This window comes from Notolepis coatsorum (assembly GCF_963971535.1).
Source record: "Notolepis coatsorum genome assembly, chromosome: 3".
In the NCBI taxonomy this organism is placed as follows: domain Eukaryota; kingdom Metazoa; phylum Chordata; class Actinopteri; order Aulopiformes; family Paralepididae; genus Notolepis; species Notolepis coatsorum.
In genome coordinates, this window is record NC_140167.1 from 44,941,409 (window position 1) to 44,967,197 (window position 25,789).

General features: G+C 41.0%; 1 protein-coding gene across 1 annotated transcript in view; it reads left to right on the forward strand.

Annotated features, from left to right (window-relative positions):
* The window catches only part of LOC311225324 (snake venom 5'-nucleotidase-like), a 98,769-nt gene that overhangs the window by 59,083 nt on the left and 13,897 nt on the right, over positions 1-25,789 (forward strand). Inside the window, 3 exon segments of the mRNA XM_084310558.1 lie at positions 832-940; positions 4,065-4,214; positions 4,412-4,612. Coding sequence (XP_084166684.1) covers positions 832-940; positions 4,065-4,214; positions 4,412-4,612 — 460 coding nt within the window.

A 25,789-nucleotide genomic window follows, 5' to 3' on the forward strand; every position in this document is an offset into this window, starting at 1 on the left:
ACAAAATAAGAGGAAATCTGTTCTTATATCGCTTCATGAATGAGGCCCAATGGGAGTCGGTTATTTTAAATGAAGGATGGGAGTCGGTTCTTTTAAGTGAATGATGGGAGCCGGTTCTTTTAAGTGAACGATGTGAGTCGGTTGTCACTTTAATGCCATTGTCATGGATATTACAATCATAGATATACATAGCATGAGCACTTCTGAAAAGTACCGTTGCACCGCATTTCACTGTATTCCCTGGTATGTATGTGATAAATAAACCTGCTCATGGCCCGACCCATGTGGGGCAGATGATCTCTTCTATAACATGTTCTTATGTGTATACCGCCACCTAGAGGCTCTGATTTATTTTACAAGAGGTTACAGATCCCCATCACCCTTTCACACTAAGTGGCAGGAAATGCAGTGTCCAACCACCACTGAATTATAATAATGATTATTATTATTATTATCATTGAGCATGGGCAGCGATCCAACACAATGTACACATTTCAGCAATAAGCCTTCCTCAGTGTTAAAGGAGCAGTCAACCCAAAAAGAATAATTTGTATATCAATTCATGAATTCATGTCTCCACAGTGAACGTATAATCCTATAAATGGTAGAAATACTTGATGAATTGACATCCGTTTATAAATTCTCTTACAACTTGCAGTATAATAACATGCAGTATAATCCAAGTCTCATTTATCCAGTCGTGTGCTCAGTACTTTACAAACATGTGCATTTTCTATAAAACCTAATGAAAACATTTTCAGATACACAAATGATAATTTTTAGGTGAAGTGCTCCTCTAACTGGTTAACGCCCATTCTGATTGTTTCACAGATTCATCATAATATCAAGTATGCAGACGAAGTCCACTGGAACCACGTTGGCTTATGCATCCTTAACAGTGGCGCCATAAGGACAGCTATAGACGAGCGCTACAAGAACGGTTTGTGTGTTTGCTTTCTTTAAATGTCATGTATGTTGTGTATGTCATAAATGTCTATGAATTGAAAATGGGGGACCCTGATGTAAACAAGACAAACGTCTTTCTCTGGTCTGTATTCCCTTAACATTTTTACTTAAACATTTTTTATCATTACTTTATGTTTTTATCATTTTATTTTTTATTTTTTAATGCCTTATTATTTCTTATTGTTTACTGTCTAATTTTGCTATTATTATTATAATTTTTTTTACTATTTTACTTTTCAGTCTTTATTATTATTTTATTTGTAATTCTTTTATTATCATCCCTCGCCACACCTACACTGGTTTGGCGGTCTATTTAATGACCTCCCCATTCACACACAGTGTTGCTGCTGCTGTGCCTGCAAGTGCCTTGTCTCCACTGGCCGGGGTTTAGCCGTGCAGTGGCCTGTCTGGCACACATTGAGCGTCTCCATTGTCTTTAGAACCTGGCCAAACCCGGCTGGACCCTGGCAGAGACAGCCACTGATGTAGAATATGGTTTAGCTTGTGTACCACAGGTGGTGGTGTTTATTTGTTTATTAGCAAAGGATCCCCATTAGCCCCCATTAACGCCAAGACGTCAACTAGTCTTCCTGGGGTCCAAGACAACATTAAAACATTACAACATATACAATTAAAACATAATACAATTAAAACATAGCAAAATGTACAAACTGAGGAAACACAACATTAACAAACAAACAAAGTATATCTAAATATATCAAAATCTAAGTTAACATAACATATTGCATTACCCAACATTATCATTAGTTTCAAGTTTCTTTAATATTTGTCATACAGAAGTACAGAATACTTTTATACAAAATGCTTCTTACTGTTACGCTCCAGAGACTGTGCAAGACAAGATAAGTATGAAATAAAATAACATAGTAAAATTAGAAGTAAAAAAATGAGGTCACAGTGTTCAGTTTAGACATATGTACAATGTTCGATGCAGAATAGACGTAGTTACCATACAATATACAATACTGTGCAGTGTACTAATATACAATACTATATAGTGCAAGGCAGAAATGGGACGAGGTGCAATTTAGGTACAATTCACAGTAGGTGTACGAGTTGTAGTGCAAATCCTTTATCAATAAATATAAAGTGTAAAGTGTGTTTGTGTGATCTAAAGTGTGGAGAGTGGGTGCTGCAGTGTGTTGTTTGTTTGAGTGAGTGTGTGCGTGTGGGTGTGTGTGCTGTGTGCATTTGATGGTTGTTGCATAGTGTTTATTGTTCGTTTAGCAGCCTGAACTTTAGTGGCTCACATGTAAGATCTTAATGTCTTTTTGAAGCTTGCTACACCTCTTATGTCATGTATGTCACTTGGAAGACAATTCCATGCCCTGATAGCCCTACTGTATATAAAACCGTTCTTTGCATACTGTTCGATTTTGCATGGGGTAGAATAATCTGCCCTCTACTTGCCCCTCTGGTAAAATACACATGCAGTTTGTGCACAGAGCTGTAAATAATTTCATCAGAGATATATTTAGGACTGTGGGTTGTGATGACTTTCTGTGTGAATTCTGAAAGGTTGCTTAGCAACTGGACACAAACCCAATCCACCCATACCATGCTAGACCATGGCTAGCCCCAGCCAGGCTGAACATAGCTGATGGAGACAAGGCATAAGGTTTTCACCCACCACCACCCCATCATTGTATGAAACTACTCAATGAGAATGATTGTTTGTTTCTATGCTGCATATTTTTTAGCCTTCATGGTGGTTCTGTGGATCCGTTTATAAACCAGGGTATTTAAATGACAGTGTCAGCTTTACAGGTATAACCAATTTATCCAAGACAAATCACATCTTTGTCTGTAAGCAAGGTGATATATTGCAATTCTTTGCCATCTGCACAAATGGTATAGATGTGTACTGCATGCAAAAAGCTGCATGGTGTTTGCCCAAAACTGCATGGGATTAGCATAAAGTGGGCATATATGTAAAGGTAAGACTTGTGGCTAGCCATAGGACCCATTTTCATTTAGATATCTTGAGGCGAGAGATTTAGGGACCCCTTTGAAAATAGCCACGCCAATGGCCAAAATGTACTTTGGAGTGTTATTTAGCGCCCTTCCGACAAGTTAGCATGACATGGTACTAGGGATGTCCGATATTATCGGCCTATTATTGGCATTAAAATGTAATATCGGAAATTAGCGGTATCGGTTTAAATTTTTTTTTTTTTATTATTGACAATTATGACAATTATTTATTGTCAAAAGTATGCATAATGTTGTGTTAATTCCACGACAAGAGATATGTAATGTTAATTACCTGAAATTATTCCGTTTTTTGGGGGGGGGAAACCCTGCATATATCGATATCGGTTGATATCGGTATCGGAAATTAAGAGTTGGACAATATCGGTATATCGGATATCGGTAAAAAAGCCAATATCGAACATCCCTAGTTGGTACCAATCTAGTTTCACATGATACCACTCTATGCGCCCCTCTGAGAGTCAGTAATGTCGGCCGAGATCGCAGACACCGCGGGTCAAGAAGGTCCAGGGTTCGATTCCCGCTTGGAGACCAGGTTTCCATGATGCCAGGTACTTAGGTGGGGTATCTCCCGGGCCTTTCTGTGTGGAGTTTGCATGTTCTCCCCGTGCTCGCAAGGGTTTCCCCCCCGATAAGATAAACCCAATGGAAAAACATGCACAACAGATCGCTAACGCTGTGGCGTCCTTGACGAAGACGGACAGGAGCACTTGGATTGGTCCCCGGGGCGCGGCTCACGTTGACGCCCTATCTGCTCCCGGCTGCCCATCGGAGGAAGGACAACGGGATGGGAAAAGTGCAGAGAGACATTTCATTGGCGACTCAGTGCATGTGTGTGTGTGTTCCAGTGGGTCGCCCATCTCGCGTGCGTGTGTTAAACTGCATGACAAATAAAGACTTCTAGTCTATTCTAGTCTCTGAGGGTTCATTAAAAATCAAGTGTTTTTGAGAATCAGTACAGTATCACAAAACATAATATCAGGATGCTCAAGTGTGTGGGCCTAGTGGGTCGTAAGTTGAGTATCACTGCACTACACCATGTAATGTCTGGGCATGTACTGTACTTATAATACGTTTAATCTCAGGCACCATAACTATGGAGGAGATCCTGTCAGTCTTACCCTTTGGTGCGACCTTTGATATGGTGGAGCTGAGAGGGTCGACGCTGAAGAGGGCATTCGAACACTCGGTTCACAGATATGGAAGCAACACTGGAGAATTCCTTCAAGTCTCAGGCAAGTGATCCTAGAAGCCCCTTTCTCTCTAAACATGTTTCACATCCCTGGGTCTTGTATAATGATCTTTACTCCTCTGTTCCGTTTCTATATTGAGTGAGTTGTCAACGCTGTACATGGGGAGAGGAAAGACTTGCTCAATTGAACATAATCGTAACTAAAACATTTTGTTTTTGTTGTCTCTACAACAACCCCAGGGATTCAGGTGGAGTTTGACCTGTCTAAGCCAGTGGGTCAGCGTGTGGTAGCCATGGCCCTTCTCTGTACCACATGTCGTGTGCCCAAGTACGAACCTTTGGATCTAAAGAAGGTGTACAAGCTGGTCCTCACCTCCTACATGGTGAACGGAGGCGATGGCTTCTCCATGATCAAGCTTGAAAACCTGAAACATGACACAGGTGAGTGATAGTAGTAATAGTAGTAGTAGTAGTAGTAGTAGGAGGAGGTAGCAGCAGCAGTAGTAGTAATAGTATTTATTTTTACCATTTAGTATTAGTACTAGTAGCAGTAGCAGTAGTACCAATCTACCCTCATTCAAGGGTACTACGACTATGCTTGCACCAATGTTCCCTCTAATTTTTTTTCGGTCTGCGCAAACACTCAAACCTCCTGAGCAGACATCAGCAACTACTGAGCAACATACGTCACCTGCCGATTAACCGGTTAGTTGATAAGCAGCGGTTTGTAAAAAATCTGAGAATCTTAATTTCCCTCAATGTCTAACATAAAAATATATACATTTTGCTGATACACCAAGAAATAATACAAAAAGGCATATTATATTCCTTAATCAAATATTTATTTGACCATTGATTGACGATACAGAGCAAAGTCCTTACTTTGGCGGCAGCGGTGTGAGTCGCGTTACTAACTTTTGTCTTTTTAGGAGGCTGACTCGTCATTATTTTATTAAGTGAATTATAATGCGACTTCAAGGGTGACCATATTGTGATTTTTTTTTAAAGAGGACACTGCCTTCAGCCTCAAGATACTTAATGATACTCAAAGTTTACTCAAAGATGCCTTATCATTATAATATATTTAAAGTATGCCTTCTCTGTATGGATATAAAATTATTGTTTATATTATTTTTAAGGCTGTCAAATATATCGCGTTAATATCGCGTTAACTCCCGATTCTATTAATGCCACAAATTTTTTTAACTCAAGATTAACTAAAAAAATTTTTTTTTTTTTTTTTTTTTTTATAGACTTCACTCAGGTGTATTATTGATGCTCTCATTGATACTATGTTTGTTTCTGAAGTGTGTGTGTGTGTGTGTGTGTGTGTGTGTGTGTGTGTGTGTGTGTGTGTGTGTGTGTGTGTGTGTGTGTGTGTGTGTGTGTGTGTGTGTGTGTGTGTGTGTGTGTGTGTGTGAGATATAGAGAGAGAGGGGGGTGAGAGAGATGAGGAAGGGGCAAAAGAGAAAAAGAGCTGGGAGAGTGTGTGTGAGGGAGGAGAGAGGGGGGTGTGTGATTAATCAGCCCTTGTGTGTGTGAATGTAACAAGTTCCTAACGTTTTCTTTCCCCTATTATTTCATGCACACTTTATTCATTGTTTTAAATTATTATTTTCTTTTAAGTTATTTTGTGCATCACTCTGTTTTGAATTTGATGCAAATTTGCAATGCATGAGGGTCATCCTTTTGTGTTAAATGGCTGCACAAAGCAAGCATTTGTTGACTCGCATGTTGATAAGAGTATTAAAACTTGGAACTTGAAAAATATCTGTTTAAGGCCAAAAAAAAAAAAATGCGATTAATTTGCGATTAATCGCGAGTTAACTATGGACAATCATGCGATTAATCGAGTTAAATATTTTAATCGTTTGACAGCACTAATATATATATATATATATATATATATATATATATATATATATATATATATATATATATATATATATATATATATATATCGGAGAAGCTACCGACATAATCAATTTCAAATCATAATTCCAAACACAAATAATCTTGACTGGGTCCTGGTTTTCGCTTGTTGTCCCTGTGCATGGGAAGAACAAATTAGTTAGCGAGTCAAGTAACAGTCAAGGTATTTCCATAATACCAAAGTACTTCAAGCACTAGGCTGTTGGTCAGGCTTTGGTCCAACAACTGGTTCCATTATTATGGGTACTGTTCTAAAACTTTGACCAGTCAGCTGGTTCTTTTAGCGTGTATCGCTTTTTTATCGCATTCATACTTGGTCAAGTTCGACCGACAGAAGCAGGCTGAAAGGGTTCAGATGGGGGGGAAGACACTCTGGGAAAGGCACGGCTGCCGTCCGGGATTCGAACGCGCTCAGCCCCAGATCCGTGACGAGCACGGTTGTCCACGGCGCTGAAATAGCACTCGCGGTACGTGGTGAGCTACTGGAGCTCCCTATGGGTACTGTTCTAACATATAAACATACAAGATCTACATACATGAGCCAAAGAAATAATGCCTCTCTTTTTTTTTCTTTTTTTTTAAACAACAGAGCCATATAGCTCCGATAGGCATATAGCCAATGTCTATTCGATGGTCAACAGAGCCCTATAGCTCTATAGGCCTATAGCCAATGTCTACTGGTTGTGACTCTCCATCAGGGTCATCAGGACTGTCTGCGGTAAGTCGGTCGGGAAGTCTCAGCCATTCTTTCCCAGGTTTCCTTACGCCGTCGTCTTTTGTAGTTTCTCCTCTTGGAAACTGGCACATTCAAAAGTGTTCGGCCACCACCGGCCCCGGTAACACCATGGGCTTCCATGGGCTTCACTTGATAAGCTTCTTCCTTATGTGCATCTTCCTCCTCCTCTGCTTCATTCTCTGAGGAGCTGCAGTCGTGCACATCGTCTGGTTTCCCAGTACCCTCTTCATCTGTGGAGTCATCCGATGCCTCTCTCTCATCATCATTTTCATCCTCGTCTTCATCAGGTGTACATGTAGCAGGGTTAATGGTTGGTTTAGCTGGTGCTGTTTCAGGTTCTTCCTGCATTTCCTCTGCAGCACTCTCCCCCACAGCTGCCACACTGTACCTCTCCCTCTCAGCGTCTGACACAGTGATTTCCTCTGTCACTGCTTCTTCCTCTCTGCTTTCGTCATCGGCGTCCTCTTCTTCATAAACGTTGTCCTCCTCCTTACCGTCCCCATCATCATCGTCTGGTTCATTCTGAGGAAGTCTCTGGGTAGGACTCAGAAGGTCACCTTCAACCCACACCCTGGAGGGAACATAAAGTGGGATTGAATAGTCATCGTCGTCCCCATCTTCATCAACGTCCTCCTCCTCCTCATCATCATCTTCGATGTCCTCTTGAGGCACAGTCAGAATGGAGGGGACATAAAATGCGATCAAATCGTCGTCCTCTTCTTCATCCTCCTCATCACCGTCCTCCTCATCTTCATCTTCCTCCTCATGGCTATGTTTCATCAACCACTCCCTGGAGGGAACATAAAAGGGAATCGAATCGTCGTCCTCTTCTTCATTATTGTCCTCTTCCTTATTATCCTCACCATCGTCATTCCCTTCATTCTGAGGAACTCTCTGGGAAGGATCCAGCAGGTGGCTCTTAATCATCCACTCGCTGGAGGGGACATAAATGGGGATTGACTCGTCCTCCTCATCATCATCTTCCTCCTCAATCAGGCCATGTTTCATCAACCACTCCCTGGAGGGAACATAAAAGGGAATCGAATCGTCATCCTCTTCTTCATTATTGTCCTCTTCCTTATTATCCTCACCATCGTCGTTCCCTTCATTCTGAGGAACTCTTTGGGAAGGATCCAGCAGGTGGCTCTTCATCATCCACTCGCTGGAGGGGACATAAATGGGGATCGACTCGCACTCCTTGGAGCTGAAATCAACACAGTGATTAATAAAAACATTATCAGCCTCATTGTTATGATATTCATTGGCCGGTTCAATGTTGCACCTCTCAGTCAAGACTCTTATCGATGATGCTTGCTTGGCTGCGCGCTTTTCCAATTCCAATTTCAGATCTCTTTGTTGTTTCTTTAAAATGGCAAGATCAGTTTCATATTTCAAATCTCTTTGTTGTTTCTCAAGCTCTTGTTTTTTCTTTAAATTGGCAAGGCGTACCATTAAGCGTGCCTTTTCATTTTCAGCCTCTCTTAGCATAGATTTGCGGGTTTGCCTTCTGGCTTCAGGCATTTTGTTATTTATTCTTTTTATTTATCCTTTGTAGTTTGAACGTTGCATTCACTTGGTGTGTGGGTTTCCTTTTCTTTCTGCTTATGAATGCAGTAACGTAATATAATACAATAAAAAGAAACTTCAATTTTTCACCGATGTAGGCCTATATACCGATGTAGGCCTATATATATATAACTGGGAATTTATTGCCACACATCCACAATGTCCAAGCGAACAATTTCGTTTCCACACGTCCAGACGACATTAATTGTGATGGTTCAACATAATACAGCATCCAATCCGTTCCATTTAATACGGCTTCCAGTCCGTTCCATAATCCACAATATCACAATTAATTAGTCTGACGTTAGGATTCTCCTCATGGCGTTTGCACGGAACCGCAACAATGTAGCAATGTGACAATGTCCCGACTCACTTTCCCATTTGCAATTACAGCATAGAGTCCAAACAATTCCATCTTCACAGAAGGCTTTTACAGCTCTTCACGCTATCCATTTCAATTTCAGGTAATCCAATAACAGAGGTTTCAAATCTTCTTACCTCGCTTTCTTTTGTGAGGAAAGTTGTCCTATACTTATACTCGCATCCTTTTTATCATGTTTCATGAGGGAATTCTCACACATGTCCTTCTTTCGTGAGGAGTTTTTCCAGCTTTGTACTCACTCAGCACACGTCCTTCCATGAGGAATTATTCTACTTTGTAGTGTCCGCTTGTCGCTCCCCAATGAATCGACAAGCGTCCATGATGCACCCGCAATTAATTATCTTACTCAGTCCCAAAGTTTGTGATGTAAATATGGAATGTCCCAAGTTGCTGCTGTTTACAGGGTTTATTGTTGTCCAAAGGTGAATGATGGTGAATGAAGGGTTAAATCAGAACAGTTGTCAATTGCTCCATTGTCAGTTCCAAACGGTGAGACAAGTAGGAAAAATGTATCCTCATCACAGGTGCATGGGATTACGGTAATTAGCTAGGCTATTTATAGAAGAGGGGCTATAATGGAGGCGGTGAGCCCTCTATGGCTCAAACATAAATAAGACACTATACTAACCAAAATAATAATATTAATAACCAAAACAATCATATGGCCTTTACAGTAGTAGTAGTATAGCAGTAGTAGTAGCAGCAGTAGTAGTAGCAATAGCAGTAGCAGTAGGGTCACCTTTACAGATTAGGTTATCATGGCATCATAAAATCTTGCTGTGTCTTGGCTAGGAAACAGAGCACACTACGCATTTGTCCCTGACAGGTCGCTGCATGCCGTCTTGGCATGAGGTTCGCCAGGGATCGTTTTGGTTTGAACTTCTCATTTTTGTACAAAGTCAAAGAACACATGCAGGAATTGTCACACTAGTGTGTAAGAGAGGAACCTTTTTGGAAATGTTGAAGTGTTCTCTCATCCCCATGCCGAGTTACCTCTTTCACAGCCATTATTTATGGTAGTTTGACTGATATACCAGGGATATTTCAGGGTCAGAGCCAATCAGAAGGGTCAGTCTGTTGTTGTTTGCCGAACATTGAGTGTTAAACGCAATTTGGAGACCAAACATGTGAAAACTTTAAAGGATGAGGCAGACACCAGGCAGATGGGCCTGGTCTACAAGATACACTACACGACCAAGGTACCCATGTACATGTCAAAATACTTCCCAAAGGTCAGTGAATACCACGATCACAACACCAGAGGGAGCTCCACAAATCATGTTAAACCCAGATTCGGCTCAAACAAGGGACTAAACACGTTTCGCAATTATGCCACATCATTCATTCATTCAATCTTTATTTATACTCGATAATACACTGAGTAATTAAACTCATTTACAGTGCCGTCGAGATGTTACATACACAAGTGTCACAGTATGTTCATAAATATAAAGACATCAGACAATCAGAATAATTGAGAGCACATTTTAAAATACATAAAAAAAAATAATAAAAAATCTTTTAAAAAGAATAAAATAGCTCAAAATTAAAACAAAGGTAATAATTTAAAAACAATTACATATTGTGGTGACCTGATTGGTCATTAAGGTTCTAAACCGACCCATAGACACTAGAGTGTCTAGTTTCAGTGTTTCCTGCAGGGTATTCCATGATGTAGGGGCAAAAAAGCCAAAAGCAGATCTACCAAGTTCAGTACAAACTCTAGGCACTCTAAGTGTAAGCCAAAAACTGGATTGTGTACGACAGGGTCCAGTGGTCCATTCCAATAAAGAACTAATATAATTTGGACAATCTCTAATTATGGATTTATAGATAAAAAGATTGCAATGCAACTTACATCTCTCTGCCAGAGAGGCCCACCCGACCTTATTATATAGGATACAATGGTGAGTACCATAACTATCACCGGTGATAAATCTAATGGCTGAATGATAAACAGAGTCTAAGGGCTTAAGAGTGGAAGCCGCTGCATGTCTATAAATCACATCTCCGTAATCCAAAACAGATAGGAATACTGCTTCAACAACTCTCTTTCTACTAATCATAGGGAAGTTGGCTCTATTTCTATACAAAAAGCCAATCTTTTTCCGTAATTTACTGGCGAGAACGCCCACATGATATTTAAATGTAAGTCCTTCATCAATCCAAATACCAAGGTATTTGTATTCTGAAACTCTCTCGATATAAGAACTGTTCAGAGTCGATATATGCAAGTCACTATAAACAATATTTTTGGCTTTGGAAAACAACATGAATTTAGTTTTACTGGCATTAAGCACCAATTTTAGACTAATAAGTGCATCTTGCAGGGCGTCAAAGGAGAGTTGTAAATATTTAGTGGCCAGTTGCACAGAATCAGCAGTACAATAGAGAACTGTGTCATCCGCGTAAAGGTGGCTTTGACAGCTGCTCAGAGATGAGACAATATTATTAATATAAATGGTAAATAAGACCGGGCCGAGGATTGATCCCTGTGGAACACCTTTTGTGATGGGTAGAAGCTCTGATTGGGCATTTCCCATTTTCACACACTGAAATCTTTCTGTTAAATAGTTTTGAAACCAACTGCAAGCACCTGTATCAAAGCCAACACTCTGCAATCTTTGTAAGAGGAGAAGGTGGTCAACAGTATCAAACGCCTTAGACAAATCTACAAACAGGGCAGCACAATGCTTTCCTTTGTCAAGGGCTGATACAATGTCATTTATAACTACAGTAGCCGCCGAGATTGTACTGTGTTTTTCTCTAAAACCAGATTGGTGTGGGTTTAATATAGAGTGTTTTGTGATGAATGTTTTAAGTTGGTTGTTTACCAATGACTCCAGGACTTTTGCTAGACAGGATAACTTGGAGATTGGTCTGTAATTATTTAGGTCACTTTTATCCCCCCCTTTATGCAAGGGGGTCACATGGGCTGTTTTCCAGGCAACAGGAACCACACCTGTTAGTAGTGAAAGATTAAATATGTGTGTTATTGGCTTTGAAACCAATGGTGCAGCTAGTTTGAGGAAAAAAGGATCCAACCCATCCTCTCCAGTTGATTTCCTGGTATCAATGGCTTGAAGTGCCTCAAGAACCGAGTTTACAGACAAGGGTTGTAAATGAAACTGAAAATCATGTCCTATCTGCACAGGGAATGTACAGGGCTCCTGATCCTGTCCACCTGGTGGCCCTACATGGCTATTCTCAAATAGATGACCAGCTTCAATAAAATGTTGGTTTATGGCTAAACAGACCTCTTTTTGTTCCGAGATCAAGGATTCACCCTTTCTAATCTCTGTAGGGAGGGAAATTGTGGTTCTGGTCTTATTTAAATTCACCGCCTTCCAAAATTTAGCAGGATCTGAGTAGGAGCTGGTTACTAGTTCTAAGTGATACTCAACTTTAGCCGTTCTCACAGATGCTGTACATTCATTTCTAAGCCGTCTAAATGCTGCCCAGTGTGACTGATCACCAGAGCGTCTGGCAAGTGACCAGGCTCTATCTCTCTCCTTAAGCAAGGCAGATAATTCAGGTGTGAACCAAGGGATTAATCTATTTTTTATTCTAAGCCTTTTATAAGGTGCATGTTTATTAGCAATTGAGAGAGGTTTTTGAAAAAAAAATGTGGAACACCCTACCCAAAGCTGTAAAGGAATGTGAATCACTACCCACTTTCAAAAACACTCTCAAAAAGCACCTACGGGAGACTGCAATTCGAAACTGGCCCCTGTAAATGTCCTAACACAACCCCCTCCAATGTACAGTAAATTACCAAGTATGGTCTTGTCAATATTCCAATGTACAGTGTTGCTTGTACAGTTGTACAGTGTCCCCCCCCCAACCCTCCTACCCAACCTCCCCCCCCCCCACCCACCCAACCACCTCCAATGTACAGCCCCCCACCTACCCAACCTCCTCCAATGTACAGTTTCTACGTCAAATGTATATACTCTCTTTTCTGGACTATTTTTGTATCACAAACAGTACTGTATTTGCAAATCTGGTATGTCATAAATGTATAGATGTAGCAGTACTGTCTATCTGTATGTCATATATGTTATGATGAATTGAAAATGGGGGACCCAGATGTAAACAAGACAAAAGTCTTTCTCTGGTCTGCATCCCCTTAACAATTGTATGTATTGAGCTGTACTGTACTGTACCTAGAGCTGCCGCGGTATTGATGTTTTCCTTACCGCACGGATTTGCAAAATATTTCCTACCGCGCGGTTATTACCGCACGCACAAAAAAAAAAAAAAAAAAAAAAAGTTTGAATGCATTTTTTCTTTAGTAGTAGTAGTCTACTTTTCATAGCATATAGCCTGCCTCTAGTCTAAATGTCGATCTTTAGAGGATGACTTTGCAGCATGAATATTGTTTGGGATTCGGCAAGCACGCATTAGTTATTGAAAGTGAAACACGGATTCGAAGTTTACCCTCTGGTCGTGCGCCGTTCACTCGGTGTCGCGGGCAGGGGTGGTTACCCCCCCGACCCTTTCTTATTATTATTACTATAAAGTTACTACTTTATAATAAAGGCATTCGTTTTGTGGCATTACCATTATATAGTTATACGTTCAATAACATCAGCGTATTTACCGGACCATCTCAGTTCCTTTCTTTGCTCAGAGCGTGCTGAGTTGTCCCATTCTGCGGTCTGTTAATAAAGTTTTCAATCAGACAAGTGTATAGAACGAAGGGCTTTTATTATAACATTCGTTGCAGACAGTAAAATCATTATGTCTCGTTTAGTACTCCCGAGGAGCGATGGTAGTCCACTCCGGCGGGGAGTTAAAGCTAACGTTATTAGCCGTATTGTGATGAGCTCTGATCAATGGCTGACATTCAGGATGTAAAAAACTGCAGGACGCTCCCAACGTGTGACGCGTCTCTCTTCTGACCAATCAGTGGTCTGCAATGTTTCACGTGACTTTTCTGGTAGCCAATAGGGTCGCTTGGAACCTCGATGGAGGAGTAGGGTATATCTGCAGAGCCGCAAGCCCAACGAGAGGAGGGTACTTCATTATTATTATTATTATAAAAAACAGCTGTGATGCGGTATTCAGCCTACTCTGCGGTGGCCGTGATGTAACAGCGATACCGCGGTAATGCGGTAATCGCGGCAGCTCTAAGTCTGTACCCATTCTGCAATCTGTTAATAAAGTTTTCAATCAATCAATCAATCAATCACAAGGCTGAATGTCCAGGTATGGCAAGCAAGCATCTCATAACGACGGCAGCATTCTCGTATAGCGCTTTCATATAATTATGAGATGAAAATGGTTATTAAAACTATTGCTATGTACATTGCCTATATGGATGGAATAGAATTACAGATCTGTTGGAGATTTACATTTTGATGTGGTGTCATAATTACACTTAATGTTAACCTTAAAGGAAAATTCCAACATTTTGGGAAATTAGCTTATTTAACATCTTCCCTGGAGTTAGACAAGAAGATACATACCTTTTTTGTCTCTGTGCGTGCATTTAGCTTTGGGAACAGTCGCTCCGTTAGCGTAGCTTAGCTTCATCACTGGAAGTGGGGGAGATCCGGAGCTTCATCACTGGAAGTGGGGTAGATCCGGAGCCTGACGTTCCCTTACACTGTATACAGTCACGAAATACACTCCAAATACAACTCCAAAACGTTCATGTAAACATGTTGTGACCTGTGTATTCAGCACGTGGAGAAATAAAAAATAATTGAATTAGACAATTTCGTTTTATAAGCAAATATACTCTGAACAATTTTTTGCCTAACCACTCCTCTCTGAGCGCAGTCAGTGATTTCAACGTGTCTGTCGTCGTGATTGTTGACATTCTCATTCATTCAAAGGATCCGAACCGATTGAAGTTTATGGATACCATGACTTAAAATCCTCCTACCTTGACGATTAAAAGCTTCCCCAATTTAGAAAACAGTAATCCAATGGCTGGTATTGTTATACCGGACGCTCTGAGCTAACCGGAGCTAACACAGAACAGGATGGTAAAGCATATATAATGACTTCCTTTCTGGGGTTTTCAAAATAAAAGACCGACGTCTATAGCAGCGGAATACGTTTATTTTGTACATTATCTAACGTTAACACGAACCTAAACTAACGTTACAACTAACCTAAAGTTAGTTTAGGTTTGTGTTAACGTTAGATAATGTACAAAATAAACGTTTTCCGCTGTTATAAACGTCGCACTTTTATTTTGAAAACCCCAGAAAGGAAGTCATTATATATGCTTTACCATCCTGTTCTGTGTTAGCTCCGGTTAGCTCAGAGCGTCCGGTATAACAATACCAGCCATTGGATTACTGTTTTCTAAATTGGGGAGGCTTTTAATCGTCAAGGTAAGAGGATTTTAAGTCATGGTATCCATAAACTTCAATCGGTTCGGATCCTTTGAATGAATGAGAATGTCAACAATCACGACGACACGTTGAAATCACTGACTGCGCTCAGAGAGGAGTGGTTAGGCAAAAAAAAATTCCGAGTATATTTGCTTATAAAACGTAATTGTCTAATTCAATTATTTTTTATTTCTCCACGTGGTGAATACACAGGTCACAACATGTTTACATGAACGCTTTGGAGTTGTATTTGGAGTGTATTTCGTGACTGTATACAGTGTAAGGGAACGTCAAGCTCCGGATCTCCCCCACTTCCAGTGATGAAGCTCCGGATCTCCCCCACTTCCAGTGATGAAGCTAAGCTACGCTAACGGAGCGACTGTTCCCAAAGCTAAATGCAAGCACAGAGACAAAAAAGGTATGTATCTTCTTGTCTAACTCCAGGGAAGATGTTAAATAAGCTAATTTCCCAAAATATTGGAGTTTTCCTTTAATGTTGATATGGCACACTGGTTAACAAGAACATTTTTTATTAACAGTTATAGACAAACAGCACTTACCAAAAAAAACTAACATCACAATAAAAACAACAACAAAAAACAGTGCACATAAATATTTACATGGGTATCATGGTTAGTTGTCTGGTTCCCCTACAGTTGTTTTCCAGGTACTTAATACAAAGGCTGATTGTGTACCTCCCTTAAACAGGTATAAAAATGTAATTCCTACTCAAAGATGATAAATACTGACTAAGGCATGTATGTGTGATCTGGGTCCAGAGACCCTTCTTGAGCTTCTTTCTTCCCTTATCCTTCGTCCTTTATTTATTTTTATTTATTTTAATTTTTTTATTAACTTTCACTTTGCCTTTTGATTCACCCATACACAAACCACATCATCCCTGGATATTAATATCACACCGTTAAACAGACATAAATAATAAAGTATAAAAACATAAAGCAATTGTAATACCCCCCAAAAAAATAGAAAATACTAATTAAAGCATAGTTGTGTGACATGGGTTCAGAGACCCTCCTTGAACTTCTTTCTTCCTTTACCCTTCGCCCTCTTGTGTTGCATTTGGTTCTTCCTCTGTGATGTCGTTTTCGTTCCCTTTATTATTGTTATTGCTTTTCTGGCCGCTATCAACATTATCTTTATTAAATATTTGTCCCCCCCTTGTATTCCCTCGTGTGTCAGGTCTCCTAAGTAAAGCACCAGTCCTGTTTGTGGTAACCCGTATCCTAATATTCTGATCATTGCTTCCCCTATCTCCTCCCAATACCCCTTCAGCTTCTGACATCCCCAGAATATGTGCGTGTGATTTGCCCCCTCCTTCCCACACATCCTCCAGCATGCTCTTTGTGTTGGTGCATATTTTCCCTTCAGCTCTGGGGTTATTAAGAATCTGATTATGTTTTTCCATCCAAATTCTTTCCATATCCTCGATCCTGTTGTTGAATGTTGCACCTCGCATATGTTCCCCCATTCCTTCCCTGTTATTCCTATCTCTAGTTCTCTCTCCCATTTCTCCCTTATATAATCGGTCGTGTGTCCCTTGCTGGTCATTATAGCCCGGTACAGTGCTGATATTACCCTTCCTTTCCCTCCTTCGTATGCCCTTACTATCATCCTAATTATTCCATTCTGTTCTTCTTCCTTGTCCCCTCTTATTTCTCTATTATAGTAATCTCTAATCTGTAGATATCTGAAGTGGTCCTTGTTTTCTAGTCCAAATTTCTCCTTTCATTTTTGTAGTGTTTGCATTTCCCCCTTCTCTATCATTTTGCATATCGCTGTTGCCCCCCCCTCTCCCACCTTCTGAATCCATGGTCTAACCTCCCTGGTTTGAATCTCTTGTCATGTGCTACCCATCTCAGGACCCCTGACTGCTTCTCCAATTTGTGTGTTTTTACTACTCTGTTCCATATGGTCAAGGTGCATTTGGTGATTGGATCTAATAGTCCCTCTTTCTCTTTAAATAGTTCCCTATCTCCCACCAGAGCTTGTACCTTGTATCCCTCCCCTTCTTTTTCAATGTCTTTCCATCTTGCCTCATATCTGTCGTTACACCAGCACGTCACTGCTCTCAGTTGTGCTGCATAGTAATAATCTTGTAGGCTGGGTACTGCCATCCCTCCCTCTTCCTTTGGTAGTTGTAGTGTTTTATATCTGACCCATGGTCTTCTCCCCGCCCATATGAACCTCGATATCAGTCTGTCCCACTCCCTGAATTGATTCTGTGGTATTTGTATCGGTAGTGACTGGAATAGGTACAGTAACCTTGATAGTATGTTCATTTTAATGACCTCTATTCTTGAATTGAAGTCCAAGGGCATTACTGTCCATCTCTCTAAGTCTCTCTTGATGTTCTGATTTATCTGTGTATAGTTCACCTCAAACAGTTTCTCCACCCCTCTCGTGATGTTCACCCCTAAGTATTTAATCTTGTCCATGTCCCATCTTATCCCATACTGTTCTCTAATTTCCGTCGTTGGGGTATAGTTCCATGCTAAGGTCTGTGTCTTTGTCACGTTTAGTTTGTATCCTGAGTAGTGGCCATATTCCTTCAGTAGATCCATCAGTGCCGGGAAGCTCTTGTCTGGTTGCCTCATGTATACTATCACGTCGTCTGCAAATAGGCCTAGGTTATATTCCGTTCCCTTTATCCTTACTCCCTTAATGTCCTCGGTCTGTCTGATCAGTTGTGCCAGTGGTTCTATGAAAACGGCGAAGAGCGTCGGTGAGAGACAACATCGCTGTCTGGTAGCCCTCTCTAATCTGATTCTATCCGCCAAGCTGCCATTCACCTTAACCCTCGCTGTCGGTTCTTGATATAGCGCCTTGATCATCTTCATCGCCCTCCCGTTCAGTCCGAACCTCATCAATGTTTTATATAAAAATGTCCAGCTCACACTGTCGAATGCTTTTTCTGCATCTAGGCTAATCAGTACCGCGCTACCCCCTTGTTTTTGTATCTCCTCTACTATGTGTAATGTCTTTCTCACGTTGTCCTGTGTCTGTCTCCCTTTAATAAATCCAGTTTGATCTTCATCTATAATGTCTGGCATAAACATCTCAAATCTCTTTGATATTATCGATGTATACATCTTGTAATCCACGTTAAGTATGGACACAGGTCTGAAACTACTACATAATTCCCTATCCTTCCCTTCCTTCGGTATCGTGGTGATTATGGCTTCCTTCCACGAGGGGGGCATTTTACCCTCTTCCATCGTGTGTCTGAACGCCGCCCCTAACATGGGTGTTAATTCAGTTCTAAATGTCTTGTAGAATTCCGATGGGAATCCGTCGCTCCCCGGAGACTTGTTGTTTTTAGCTCTACTAATTGCCTCTTCCAGTTCTTGTTCCGTAATTATTTTATTTAATTCTTCATTCTGTTCTTTCCCTATCGATGGTAACTCTAGCTTCTACAGATATGTTTCTATTTCCTCTTCTCCCGCTGCTTTTGGCTGTGTGTATAATTTCTCATAGTATTCTCTAAATGTCCTCTCTATTTCAGCTGGGTCCCTCAATATATCATTAGTCTTTGTATCCCTTATTGTGTGTATCGTGTTCAACTTCTGTTGCGTCCTAATTCTCCTAGCCAACAGTCTGGTCGCTTTTGGTCCCCCTTCATAGTACGTTTGTTTCATGAACCTCGCTTTCTTTTCTATTTCCGTCAATAATTCCCTATTTATCCTGGCCTTTACTTCTTTGATTTCTCCGAGCGTTTCCTGTTCTTTTGATATCTGGTGTCTCCCCTCTAGCTTCTTCAGCTTCCCTATCAGATTGTGATATGTCTCCGTTCTGGCCTTCTTCAGCATTGCTGTTTTTTCCATCAATTTCCCCCTTATCACCACCTTCAGTGTGTCCCATAGAATGTTCGGGTCTACCGCCCCGTTGTCATTTTCTTCCTTATATCTGGCTATCTCCTCCTTGATCTGACTCACCACCCCCTTGTTATTTAATATTCCTACATTTAGTCTCCAAATCGTGTTCCTCCGTCTCCCTTCTAGATCTACTGTCAGATATATGGCACTGTGATCCGATATGTCCGCCACTCCTATACTGCTCTCCCGTGCCCTGTAACTGTCCCCCGTCGTCATCAAAAAGTAGTCTATTCTCGCATATGTCACGTGTGGGTGTGAGTAATGTGTGTATTCCCTGTCCATGGCATGCATCCCTCTCCAAACATCTGTAATTCCCATTTCCGTCATCTGAATATTCATATATCTACTGATGGGTGCTCGTCCTTTTCTAGTACTCGTGGTGTCTAGGTCGTGATTCAGTACTACGTTAAAATCTCCCGTGCATATCAATATCCCTTCTAGTTCCATCACTATCATATCAAAAATGGTCTCATATAAATCCCTCTCACTCTCTGGGGGTGCATAAACATTCACTAACGTAACCATTTGGCCCTCCATTTTCCCCTTCACCAGAACAAACCTTCCCTCCTTGTCTCTTATTTCCTTGATCAATTCAAATTTGACTGTTTTTGATTAACGTGATTACTCCTCTCCTCGGGTTCTGTTTAAAGGAACTATAGTATGCATTTTCATATCCAAATCTCTTCAGTTTCTCATGATCCTGTGCTACCAAATGTGTCTCCTGCAGAAAAATCACTTCCATCTCACTTTTTTTACATTTCAACATCACTTTGTTCCTCTTTATCGCATTATTCATTCCATTAACGTTTAACGACATCATTTTTATACCTTTAACCATTGTCATCTTTCTTCTTCTTTCGTCTGTCAGTCCCCCCCATGTCACATTCATTCCCCCCTCCGGTTGGAGCCTCCGCTCTCTTCACCGAATACATATAATGATTAACATAAATAAAAAACATAAACTTTACATAAAGTGCTCCCAAGGCGTTCGGGGGGTCCCTGTGTCCCCCCCTGTCCCCTGCTGGTGGGTGAGGGGTAATTGCTCTCCTAGCGAGAGGCCCCCTCCTGACGGCTTGGGGGTTTGAAACCCTTACCCCCAATCGCTCGTCATATTTGTCCAGCTTTCTTACTGTTTTTTTTTTGCTGTCGAGCTCCTGGTCAAAAGCGCTCTGTCCTTCCTTCTGACCAAAGACCCTCTTTTCCTAGGTCCCTCTCAATGTGACTCATATGTTTCAATGTCCCTCCTTCCTCCCATACCCGTGTGCGGTGTCTCCTGTGTACCTCTTTTTACTTTATTTTCCTCCCCTCTATTTTCTATGTGATGTCCATTTATCCCCTTAATCCCTCCCAACTGTGTTACTCGCAGCGTGTGTCTATGTATTTGTTTCAGTATGTTCTGTGTCTCGTCTATCAAACCTAGTTATATTTCCATTTATTTCCTCCATCAGCTTGTGTATTATGTGTCCATGTATACGTTGTGTTCATTTCTATATCCTGCCTCTACCTGAGAATGTGTGTTTATGCATATGTTATTTCAGTTTCTATATTTTGTCTCTATTTGAATAGTTTTTTCAATATCTTGTGCGTGTACTCATCCGTTCGCCTCCTCCCGCCTCCTCTCCCCTCCTTCTCCGTCTCTGGCCTCCTCGTCCGTCTCCGCCCTCGTTCTGTCACGTTTCACCTCGGCCTTCTCCTCTCTCCTCCCTCCTCTCTCTGGTTTCGGTCTCCTACTCTGGTCCATCTGCGTGCCCCCTCCAATCTCTGCTGCAGGCTCCGCGTCTGGTCCTCCTGTCTCCTTCCTTCTCCGTCCTCCGCCATCTGCATCCCCCGTCGTCTCATCTCCTGCGCCGCCTCTCGTGCCGTCGCATACGTCACCGTCCCTTCCTCCCAGTGAATCCTTAGCGAGGTCATGGGTGACTGGAATCTCATTCCGTTTTCTTTCAGAGTTTTCTTCAGTCCCGCGTAGGACCTGCGTGTTATTGCTACCGCTGTCGAGTAATCGTGATCAAACGATAGTCTTTTCCCTTCGATTTCAATCTTCTTGGTCCACGCGGTTCTGAGTATCAATTCCTTAATCTCAAATCTCAGAAAGTTAATAATCACCGCTCTCGGAGGTCTGTCCGGTTTCGGTCTCGGAGCCAACGCCCTGTGGGCCCTCTGAATCTCCATTTTTTCCAGTCCCGTCTCCTTCAATTGCTCCTTGATAAGCTTTTCTACATAATGGGTCACCGATTCCCCTTCGACTCCTTCTTTCAATCCCCATATTCTGATGTTATTTCTCCGTGACCTCCCCTCCATGTCCGACATCTTTGTCTCCATCTGTTCTTGTTTCTGAATCGCACATGTTAATACCTCGTGTATCTCTGTGTTCCATTCCTCCGCTTGTGCCGTCCTAGTCTGTAACTCGGTCACGTTTCTGTCCTGTTCCGCCATCTTCTCCTCCACCCTTTTGAGTTCTGTATTCATTTCACCTCTGAAGTCCTCCTGTTCCTTCCTCAATAACAAGAACATTTTTAAATGGCAAAAAGGTCGCTGACCCCTGGTGGTGTAGTGTGACGTGTGCCTGGTGCCGGTGTACGGCAGCCATTGAGCCTGCGTAGCTCAAGGTTGGGTGCTACACAGTGGTGGTGAAGGAGGCATTTTCCACCCTACATTGTAAAGCACTTTGAGTGTCTAGAAAAGTGCTATATAAATGCAATGATCATTCATTCACATAGCTATGGTACGGCCGTTTATAAATCAAAAAGACGCTGAAAAACTGATCCATGCCTTTATCTCAAGCCGACTTGACTACTGTAATGCACTCCTCACTGAACGACTCCAACTAATTCAAAACTCGGCAGCTAGGCTACTAGGTCCTCCTCCTTATATACAAAGCAAAGCACTAAATGGAACAGGACCAAGCTACATTGCAAATAATAATAATAATGATAGCAAAATTAGACAGTAAACAATAAGAAATAATAAGGCATTAAAAAATAACAAATAAAATGATAAAAACAACATAAAGTAATGATAAAAATGATAATAAATATTTAAATTCTCAGTCAACTATGTGCCTCCTACAACATTGCGATCATCTACTACTGGTCTATTGAAGGTTCCAAGCCACAGTCTAAGGAAAATCGGGGATGCAGCCTTTGCAAACTATGCACCAAAGTTATGGAACACACTACCTATGGACATTAGGGAAGCTAGATCTCTTAAAACCGCTTAACCTGCAATGAGTCTGCCTGGCCATTTTAGTTTTAGTTTTTGAGGACTGCATACTTTTTTTGCAAACCAAAACAACATACTTTATACTTATAGCACATGCATGAGCCTGGTCTCTTTTGAAAGATGACATTCTGAAGTTTCTGATTCCAGAATGAAAATTCACTTTTAGTGCAAATGAAATAGAATAGAGTAACATAGGTCTGAACTTGAGTTGTAGAAAAACTTTTTTTTCAAGTTTTTCTGTAGTAGTTAGTAGTCCAGAGGTATTATTTCCCCAGAAGGTGGTATGGCTTACAAATCCATACGGTCCCATAGCCTGAAGCCTTGTGTAGTACATGTCCAAATTTCATAAAGATCCATTCAGAAATGAGTGATTATAGTCCGGTGGTTTAGCAAAATTATGTGGACGTGTTCCCCATCATCATTCATTCTTTTGTTGGGGTAGGGGCCACGTCATCATGATGGATTTCAAGATAGCCGCCATATAAAATCGAGGTTCTGCCAATATCTTGGTCCTAGCGCGCTCAATATTTGAGCGAACACACAAAGGTATTGGTATCCCTGTAAAGTTTAGAGAAGCTAAGCTTTCCATTGGTACCATTTTCATTAAGCCCCACTGTGAGTCACACACACAAGAGTGTGTGCAAGAGTCCAGTGTGTGTGCATGTGTGTGTGCACGAGTCCAGAGGTAGGAAGGCTGGGATCGTAGTGCTTTACCAGTCTTTATCTCACGGAGGAGATACAACTGGGAACAAGGTTATATATACCCTCAGTTGAAGCCTGGCTTCTTATTTGTTATCGTTACAGTCTCTTGCTCTAGTGATTCTGATAATAAAATAACACGTTTTCTTGAGAAGAGCAACCACGTCTCCTTATTACTTTCTACTATTGGAACTAAACTCCTACCTTGACCCATAACAGGGGACTGCCAATACAATGGAAATGAGCCTTTTGGCTAAAATTGGGTGCATTTACATTTGTAAAATGTTTTATTACTGTACGCTGTCCCCCTTGATCAAATAAAGTAAACCTAAACTGTGGATACCAAACAGAGAAGGTAAAGACAAAATTGAACTGTTGAACAGTAATCCAGAAAAATTGTATTGCACTGTAAAAACAATTCTTTTTTAACACTATGATCGCCGGGGACGAGTTAAGACGTCATTCCTAGCCATGCTCATTCTGCCGAAGACGCCGTAACTCGTCTTTGATGTCAATATTTCAAAAATCTGTCATCGAAATCATATTTCCTTTCCGGAGCCCTGAGATGTACTGGTGAGCTCCACTCAACTGTCTAACGGTTAGAGAGCGCCATCTGGTGGCCGATCGGCAGATCGGCCAAGAGGGAGGGGCGCGCCAAACAGGAAGTGCTCATCCATATGTGCTCCGGGCACTCGCGATCGGTAGCCGGACTCCATCTCAACACACTGGATGATCAATCGCTCGCCCTAACTCAATAAACAACGTTATTTGGACGTATATAGTATTATACAACCTGGAAATGGTTCATCAGGATCAACATCCCATAATCGAAAACGGTCTACTCCACGCTGATCGTCCAACGGCGCGAGGAACATACGGTAAGATTCAGCGTTATTTTCTAACGTATTCCATATAAACTGCTATGATGAACATATGACCCACTCTGGATGAATCATCTAACGCTGCCCACGGAATTATAAACGATCCCCCGCCCAGGGTTTGAAATTAACAGGGGCTTGGGGCAAAATGCCCTCGAAAATTGACCAAATGCCCTCGAAAATCAAGGGGGGCAATAAAAGCCCCCGACAGTTTACTAATTATATATATAATTATATATATGCTCTACAGTGCGAGCATTTCCCCCGTATTTGCCCCTAATAATATGCGTGTGTGCGCAAACCGGAAAAATCATTTACTTGCAGAGTGAAGATTACAAAACAGCTCCGCTGTTAATAGTTAAGAAACTGGACTGAAATTCAGTTTTTGGGTGGAATGCAAAGAGGGAGGGAGGAGGGGCCCGCTGCGTGTTGCAGGGTGCTTGAGAGGTGCGAACACAGACAGACAGACAGAGAGCTCTGCTCTGCTTTCAGCAAGCATGCATAGTGCTGTGTAACATTAAGTTACACTGCTATCTTAACGTTAGCAAGCTAAGCATCTGCATAGCGCGACCTGTGTAACGTTAAGTAACTTGTGTTCGGCGGGGAAAGACCGTTCCATTTGTAACACAACTCTAAAGAATAACATCCAAATGATCCCGATGCGCATTTCCTTCATTCCACAGCACTGAGCGCGCAACGTATTTCATTGATCGCTCTGACAACAACACAACTTGCCCTCAGGGACAATCATATTTAATCTATTTAGATAGAGTATGTATGTATTATTTACAGATAATTGAAGGTACCTCAAAACATGAAACCAAGCCATGTCACACATCGTGTGTGTGTGTGTGTTACTTGAACAATCGTCACTCTGCTCCTAAATTTCTGTGTGCTCCTAAATTTGTATTTAGATTTTATTTATTAACATTTTATTTAGGAGCACATGTGCTCCTTGGGAAAAAGGTTAGCGTAGAGCCCTATATATGGAGACATTAACATTACGTTATCAAACATAGGGACGAAGACTGTAAAAAAAAGTGTCAACAATGTTTTATAATCTTTATGTTAATTTTCATTATAAAAATGTTGTGCCCCCGAAATACAAAAAAAGCCCCTAACCCTGCCCCCGCCCATCCGGTCATCATCAGATCATACGTAGATCATTCTAGAAGTACGTCCAGTTGAAATTTTTCATCTCGCGCCGATCGCTACCAAACTGTATTTCATCATCAATATAATGCATTTAGGGCTATAAATCACGCTCTGAAGAAAGCTGCAGAAAACGATAAAAACATACTTATACTTTAGACCATATTTTAGTATGAATATGTGAATGAAAAAGTTTAACGTTGCTACACCCTGAACAATACATATAGGACATTGAATGGGCCATAATAATGGCAATGTAGCAATAGAATTTAAAAAGTTATAGCCCTGCAAAGAAGGGGAACTTCTCCATAGACAAATAGAGCTGGCGAGGGATGGTAAATTATTAATTTAACCCATGGCGATTAAAGTGTTAATCTATTCTATTCTACTATTTTATTGCACTGCATTGTTGCACTATTTTACTCTGTCTATTTTATCTTACTCTTTTTATTATTGTCTATTTAAAACTGAATCAAACCATAAACAAGGTGGCCTGTTGGGATGTTAGATCCTAATGTGAAAAACTGTGATTTTATATGTCTGCACTTGTGTGCTATGTGCTCATTTTATGCCTGTCTTTTTTCTGGTGTGAAGCACTTTGAGCTGCAGTTTCTGTATGAAAGGTGCTATACAAATAAAGTTTATTATTATTATTATTATTATTATTATTATTATTATTATTATTATTATTATTATTATTATTATTATTATTATTATTATTCATTCACAACCACAGTCCTGTACTGTTGGCCACCAGTGATGCCACAGATTACGTGTAAAAATAATCTGATTACTGATTACTCATTTAAAA